This window comes from Telopea speciosissima, chromosome 3, assembly GCF_018873765.1.
Source record: "Telopea speciosissima isolate NSW1024214 ecotype Mountain lineage chromosome 3, Tspe_v1, whole genome shotgun sequence".
Lineage (NCBI taxonomy): Eukaryota > Viridiplantae > Streptophyta > Magnoliopsida > Proteales > Proteaceae > Telopea > Telopea speciosissima.
The window spans coordinates 31,569,542-31,577,040 of record NC_057918.1 but is presented as its reverse complement, the minus strand read 5'-3'; the positions used below and the strand labels follow the sequence as shown (position 1 = coordinate 31,577,040).

General features: G+C 40.3%; 1 protein-coding gene across 5 annotated transcripts; it reads right to left on the bottom strand.

Moving 5' to 3' along the window:
* Window positions 1–1,338: 1,338 nt before the first annotated feature.
* On the bottom strand, window positions 1,339–6,963 carry LOC122656411 (peroxiredoxin Q, chloroplastic). Of its 5 annotated transcripts, none has more exons than XM_043850912.1 (5): window positions 6,732–6,963; window positions 6,522–6,659; window positions 6,198–6,287; window positions 5,854–6,083; window positions 1,339–1,544 (listed from the first exon to the last, which is right to left on the bottom strand). In XM_043850912.1, the coding sequence occupies exons 1-4, from the start codon at window positions 6,936–6,938 to the stop codon at window positions 5,865–5,867; spliced, it is 654 nt and encodes a 217-aa protein (XP_043706847.1). In that variant the 5' UTR covers window positions 6,939–6,963; the 3' UTR covers window positions 1,339–1,544; window positions 5,854–5,864. The 5 variants fall into 5 exon arrangements, with proteins under 5 accessions (XP_043706847.1, XP_043706848.1, XP_043706845.1 ...); XM_043850913.1 differs by having other exon boundaries at window positions 1,339–1,550; window positions 5,856–6,083; XM_043850910.1 differs by lacking the exons at window positions 5,854–6,083; window positions 6,198–6,287; window positions 6,522–6,659 and adding exons at window positions 1,866–1,955; window positions 2,059–2,196 and having other exon boundaries at window positions 1,339–1,762.
* Window positions 6,964–7,499: the final 536 nt, after the last annotated feature.

The following is a 7,499-nucleotide window of genomic DNA, read 5'->3' as shown; positions in this document are numbered from 1 at the left end:
TCCATTTTCAATGATTTTATAAGCATCACATTCTCTATTCCCTCTCATAAAAGCTCGCATGTGGGACTAAAAAAATACTCCAAGGATGGAGAAAGGACTCATTTTTAGTCCCGCATTAAAAACTAAGAAGAGGAGAAGAGAATAAGAGTTTGTAAATGAGAGAGAGAGAGAGAGAGATTCTCAAAGTAGTTGATATATATGCTCTATGCTACAATGGCTTTAGTCTTTACTGCAATTACTATACCTGGAATGGTTATAATTGTTGGCACATGCTTGAACATTTTGATCTCAACTGAGTACAGGAACTTTCTCCATCCACCTAATCAGTAATAAGTAAGTGATGCAATTGATCCTGTACATCATCCAATCTAATTTGGGGACAATTTTTTATGCCCAAAACATCATAATTTAGAGAAAATGTGTGATATATGAGTTGTAGATCTTGAAGATCTCTTTCCAATGAAGCATAAAAAGTCAAAATCTAAGATCCGGATCAAAAGTTGTGGGTGTGACCCTTTATTTTATTTTTTTTTGGTTTGAGTTGTAGATCTTGAAGATCTCTATCGTGTAATTGATAGTACTTTGATATACAATGTGGTTTTAACCTTTGGTTTTTAATTGTAAATTACTGAAATTCAAAATTTGGCATTGGTTCCCAAGTGGTGTCCTTTAAATGTGTTTTAAGAATTACATGTCTTCTGATTTTTTTTTGAGAGGGTGGTGTCACTCCTCTTTTAACTCTTGGCAATATTCTTCAAGAGTCTTTTCTAAAGTTTTGACCTCCGAAGACCGATGCTGAAGAAAAGAGAGCACCCTCAAATAAAGGGAGCGCAAGAATTGTCATAAGTTCATTTTATTTTTTATCAATTTCAGCCAACTCCCATGTTTTCTCCCTCTAGACTAACTTCACTATCGATCTCGATCTCGATCTCGATCACGATCTCAACACGTGCAAAAACTTTTAGATGGGTTTATAGAGATTGTCGTATCTTGGAAGATTGATTTGCAAGTAAACATGTTTTAAACCTATATGGGGAAAATATAATATTAAGGAGAATGACTGGCATACCTTAGTTTGTGATCGTGATCTCTCTGCAGTGCGACTTTGTTTAAAGAATTGTTTACAATAAGATAAGTCTTATTTTATCTCTAGAATAGTGATTATTTATTACATATAAATTATGTTATAATCCTCCTTTGTACATGAGGGTGAACGGTGATTGCCTGAATGGAGATCACATCCTGATCTTCATCTTCTCTAGTGGGGTTGTGAGTTGTGACTCTGCAGAGAATGGAAAAGGGTCGCCCAACACAAGTAGAAATATACTAACTAGGGACTGTAGTAGTCTAAGTTCTTAGGAACTCATTAACAACTACAAACATGCATTTCTGTCAATAATGGGAAAGTTCCCACTTAAAAGGAATGCAAATAGATAGATTAATAACCCATAAATCTGAAAGAAACGAGGAGGAAAATAGTTTTAAAAAAGACAGACAAAAACCATAACTAAGATGGAAAAGCCCAATTTAGAACAGAGATAGATCAAAGGCTCTGAAGGAGATTGAGAGTCTCGTCGATGTGCTTCTCAGGTTGGAATTGATTGTTGTAGACGAGTTTAACCACACCGTTTCTGTCAAGAACATAAGTCTCTCTCCCTGCCAATGTTCCGAACAGATCCGCCGGCACTCCCCACTCTTTCCTCACCTTGTTTCCTTCGTCACTCAGCAACGTATACGGCAGCCGGTATTTCTTCGCAAACGCCTGTTACATTCTTCCCTCATTAAAATTTTCCTTTTTTCCATTAATTTTTATCATCATCACAAGATAACTAAGAAGCAATTGTTTCAAATGTAATTAATCTCACCTTGTGGGATTCCGTATCATCGCCACTAATCCCTACAACTTCAGCTCCGGCTTTCTTAAATTTCTCATAGGAATCCCTGAAAGCACAGGCCTGACAGGGGATTACAATCAGGTTAGCAAATCCTTAATATGATGATCCAAATTTTCTAATTAGGAGAGAGTAAGAAAAGAGAATTACAAAAATTAAACAGTACCTGCTTAGTGCAGCCAGGGGATTCATCAGCAGGGTAGAAATAGAGTACAACTGGTTTTCCTTTAAATTTGGAGAGACTCACATTCCTTCCTTCCTGATCTTTCAACGTGAAGGAAGGAGGCACCTGACCTTTCGAAACCTGCCCATCAAATTATTTTCCCAAATTAAAAAAAAAAAAAAAAAATCCCTGTAACATTAGCCATGAATGAAAATGGGAGACTGCTATAATCGTTTGAGAGTGAGAATTTGTACCTTGGCAAAAATGGAAGTTCTCAGGGAGGGAATAGCTGGGACTGAAACAGAAGAAGAAGTAGTAGAAAGCTTTACACCGTAGAATTGCGACTGTGATGATTGGGAGAGAATGGGGATGATTTGGGAAGATGGGCATTTAGGGTTTATTGAGGGGAGTGATGGTGGGAGAGAGTGCTTAGGGAGGGAGATGGAATTGAAAGCCATTTCAATGGAGAAAGAGAATGAACGACTGGGTTACTGATTCCGTTCTGCGCAAGAGCGAAACAGGGAGACTGCGAGATCAATGGAACTCGTCTCTAACCTCTGCCTCTGTTCCCCTTTCTCCTACAGTTGTTTGTTTATTCCGACGTTTTTTGTAAATGAATTTTGAGAGAGAGAGGGATGTGGGGTCTACAGACTCCAGAGGGGGTTGGGGGCCATAGATTTTTGTAGATTGGCCATTTAACGTGGACGATTCCTCACCCTGCCCTCCGGTTTCGTTGTTGTTTAGTACTGAAAAAACCAAAAACAAAAAAATTACTACTGTGAAGAGTCTTCACTGAAGACTGAGTCATGTTCCCCTGGCCACTCACATGAAATCTACTGTAGGATTTATAGAAGAAGAAGTGGATTCCATGTGAGTGACCCTGGAGGGTTTTGAAGGTTAATTGTACAAACCTACAAGGACACGATCCGGGTCTGTGGAAACACTACGGCCTCAAGAATCCACTACATAGCAAATACAACCTGAGGCGGCTTCATTTGGCAAATTGGGTAGAAGTGTGATTGGAATAAAATGTTTGACCGAAGCCTTTGATCTTTTGTTGGTATCATTTCCTTTACCGTAGGGTGAAAGAGAATTTCCCCACAATTGTTAAAACAGAAGAGAAGAACAGAAAAAAAATATTATTTCTTATTTTCAATCAATTTTTAATGGGAATTTGAATTATATGTTTGATTGGTAATGGTAGTGGAGTATTAAAAAGAAAATGAAGAAAAAAAAAGTAAATCAATATTAATAAGAGGGTGGGGAAATCTTAGACCCTACGTCTTATATGGGGTGGCCATACTAGTATCAATTAGAGTTCATACACAGGCTTTTTTTAGGGTGGGCACACCATATAATATCTAGCCATGGTGGAGTTGCTCTTTGCTCATCAGAAGTGGATGCCACATGAGGTCATAGATTCGGCCCGAGTTAGTTGAAATTCATAAATGCTCTTATCACTCAAGGGCAAGTATTAGTGGGCACTCAAGGTCCACCAATCTTGATATGGGAACTTTCTTCTCAATCTTTTGTAAAGTTAAATTGTGATGCTTCTTTTCTTGCAAAGGAGAATAGAGGGGGGCTGAGTTTTTTAATTAGAGATTTTTTGGGGAGATGTATCTCTGTAGTTTTCGAACCCTGATCTTTTGATAATGTTCTGGTGGTAGAAGTCATAGCAGTTTGGTAAGATCTTTTGGAGACTATTTCGGAAGGCGTCAACAACTTGATTGTGGAGAGTGATAATCAGGAGTTAATATCATGTCTCTGGTCCAAGTCTATCAATTCTAGATTCATTCTGTGTTCTATTGTATCTAACATTTGATACCTGGTTAGTTACTTTGAGTCCTGTATTTTTCAATTTATTCCAAGAGTTGTTAATGTTGTAACAGATGCTCTTGCAAGAAGGACTTTGTCCGTCGTGAGAAGGACATCATGGTCTATTTTCGATCATTGCTTATCTGAGCATTTCCAGCCAGATCTTAGGTGTGTTTCTCATTTTCTGAATAAATTGGTTCTTTAACAACAACAACAACAACAAAAGTGTAGAGGGGAGATGACCATTGGCTATTGGGGGGCAGGGGGGGGGAGGAGAGAACGCCTTATATGCCGTTTCATTGCTATGGGTGAAGTACATAATTTAGACTCGATTACAGAAGAAAGATATGTCTGCAAACCGAGAACAAATATGAGAAACAAAATTGCAGTAGCAAAGCTGAGATATCATCACAACATCCTAGAGTTTGAACAAGTTGTGAGCACATCTTTAAAATACGACTGAAGCCAGCTAGGTTTTAGTCCAACTCAATTTGAGATATCAACAAAAGTTTTAGCATTACCTTCAAAAATTATCATGACGGCCACTTTACACTCTTTATATTGCCACCTTCCCCCTCCCCTCCCCCTCTCTTCTCGCTTTCTCGCTTTCATTCAAGAGATGGAACTAGAGTTCAGATTGCAGCTATCATTTGTGGTTTGGGAGAAAGGGAGGGGAGCTGTCTACCAAGTGTGTGGGTGTGCGTGCGTGCGTGGGTGTGCGTGTGTGTGTGCGTGTGCATGTGGAGGTGTGTGTGTGTGGGTGTGTGTGTGTAGTAACCCCTTAATAAGAGCGCGGATTGTGTGTGTGTGTATGTGAGAGAGAGAGAGAGAGAGAGAGAGAGAGTAACCCCTTAATAAGAGTGCGGATCGTGTCCTTGTACAAATACCTTCCAAGGCCACTCACATGGAATCCACGTCTCATGTGGGTCCCATAGTAGATTCCATGTAAGTGGCCTTGGAGGGCCTTGGATAGTACTTGTACAAGGGCACGATCCGATGTCCCTTAATAAGTAGGCTACACAGTGCATGTCGTATCTTATAATGCTCCCCCTTTGTGTCTGGGTATGGGCGATACACTCCCCTCCACAAAGAACTTTTCTCCATGAATAAAGGGCAAGAGATCACTGCCTGGTCATGTAGCCCCTACACTAGCATGGGGTCCAATGAGAGAGCACACAGCGGCATCTGCCTGGATATAATTTTTCATGGCAAATAGAATGCTACCTGGTCGTGTTGCTCCTGCACCCAGACACAGGTGTGTGCAAAAGTACCACCCAAATCCATGAAATAAAAAATATTATCTATGTTGGTGCCCCTACGTGGGTTCTCATTGGCCCTAGCATTGGTGCAACCGCTACACGATCAGACAGCGATCTCTTTCTCATTTTTTATTTTACTAGGACTGGATAGTAATTTTGTACCACCTTTGTCTAGGTGCAAGAAGGATGCGACTAGGCATTGCTTTTTTTGTCTTTCATAAATGATAATCCTCCTTTATACATAAGGATGAATGCTGCTATGTTTTGATGCCAAGAAAAGAAAAAATTCAAAAAAAAAATTTAGGGATAGAGTTAAGACACATAAATCACTAATTGCATCATTATGATTTTTTTTTTTTGTCTCATCATGCTTTTTTTTTATCTTTTCTTTTCTTTTCTTTTCTTGGCATCCAAACATAGTGAACGGTTAGTAGAGACTAGAGACATCCTGATCTTCATCTTCTCTAGTTGGGGTAATGAGTAATGAGTTGTGACGCTGCAGAGAAAGGAAGAGGCTCGCTCAACTCAAGTAGGAATACTAACTAAGGACGGTAGTAATCAAGTTCTTGGGAACTCATTAACAACTACAAACATGCATTTCTGTCAATAATGGGAATGTTCCCACCTGCAAATAAATAGATCCATAGATTAATAACCCACAAACCTGAAAGAAATGAGGCAGAAAATAGGTAGAAGTAGAAAAAACGGAAAAGCCCAATTTAGAACAGAGAAAGATCAAAGGCTCTGAAGGAGCTTGAGAGTCTCGTCAATGTGCTTCTCAGGTTGGAATTGATTGTTGTAGACGAGCTTAACCACACCGTTTCTGTCAAGAACATAAGTCTCTCTCCCTGGCAATGTTCCGAACAGATCTGCCGGCACTCCCCACTCTTTCCTCACTTTGTTTCCCTCATCACTCAGCAACGTGTACGGCAGCCTGTATTTCTTCGCAAACGCCTGTTACATTGTTCCCTCATTAAAATTTCCCTTTTTTCCATTAAATTTTAATCATTATTTATCATCATCACCAGATAACTAAGAAGTAATTGGTTCCAATGTAATCAATCTCACCTTGTGGGAAGCCGTATCATCGCCGCTAATCCCTACAACTTCAGCTCCGGCTTTCTTAAATTTCTCGTAGGAGTCCCTGAAAGCACAGGCCTGCCAGGGTAATAAAAGACTGTCAGATAAAAGAGTTATTTTTTTGAACAATACTCAGCAGATAGCTCTCTCTGTTTGAGGTCTCCAGTCTCAACAGAAAATTCACTCTCAGAATCGTTTCCATGAGGTTAGCAAATCTCTAATACTAAACACAATGGGGGTTTGCATTAAACAATGATCCAAAATTTTGTAATTCGGAGAGTAAGAAAAGAAAATTACAAAATTTAACAGTACCTGCTTAGTGCAGCCAGGGGTCTCATCAGCTGGGTAGAAATAGACCACAACTGGTTTTCCTTTATACTTGGAGAGATTCACAGTTTTTCCATCTTGATCTTTCAACGTGAAGGAAGGAGGCACCTGACCTTTCGAAACCTGCCCACCAAATTATTAGCCATGAATGAAAATGGGACAGAACTGTAGTCTTCTGAGAGTGAGAATCTGTACCTTGGCAAAAATGGAAGTCCTGAGGGAAGGAATAGCTGGGACTGAAACAGAAGAAGTAGTAGTAGTACAAAGCTTTACACCATAGAATTGCGACTGTGATGATTGGGAAAGAATACGGATGATTTGGGAAGATGGGCATTTAGAGTTTATTGAGGGGAGTGATGGTGGGAGAGAGTGCTTAGGGAGGGAGATGGAATTGAAAGCCATTCAATGGAGAAAGAGAATGAACGAAGTCCTTGAGCTCTGTTCTGAGGACTCGTCTCTGAGCTCTTCTGCTCTGTTCCTCTTTCTCGTTTATTCTGACGTTGTTGTAAATGAATTTTGAGGGAGAGAAAGAAAGATAAAGGCTGTGGGGTTTACAGACTACAGAGGGAGTTTGCGGAGAAGAAGATAGATTTTGTAGATTGGGCTTTTAACGTGGACGATTGCTCACCCTTCCCTCTGATTACGTGGTTTAGTACTTCAGGACCCTCACCCTCCGAGGACCTTTATCCGCTGCTGTGCACTGCAGCACGGCTGTGCCATCGTGCGATGCAGCAATGGCCATGTGTGCACAGTGGGGCCCGCTGTACACACATGGCCACTGCTGCACCGCACAATGGCACAGCAGCGCTGCAGTGCACAGCAGCAGATAAAAATTCCACCCTCCAACGCATGTGAAGATCGACCCTGTTGCCCCCTTCCAAACACTAGTACACTACGACCTCAATTAAGAATTCCCCATAGCAAACACAACCTGAGGCTTCCTTTGGAATTTTGGGTAGAAGT

What these genes read in the sequence shown, in the direction of transcription:
- LOC122656411 (XM_043850912.1), bottom strand. Translation starts at nt 6,938, where the DNA reads ATGGCTTTCAATTCCATCTCCCTCCCTAAGCACTCTCTCCCACCATCA. An exon ending in GGACTTCCATTTTTGCCAAG is followed by an intron (nt 6,660 to 6,731) that starts GTACAGATTCTC and finishes TTTGGTGGGCAG; the next exon opens with GTTTCGAAAGGTCAGGTGCC. An exon ending in ATGATACGGCTTCCCACAAG is followed by an intron (nt 6,084 to 6,197) that starts GTGAGATTGATT and finishes ACAATGTAACAG; the next exon opens with GCGTTTGCGAAGAAATACAG.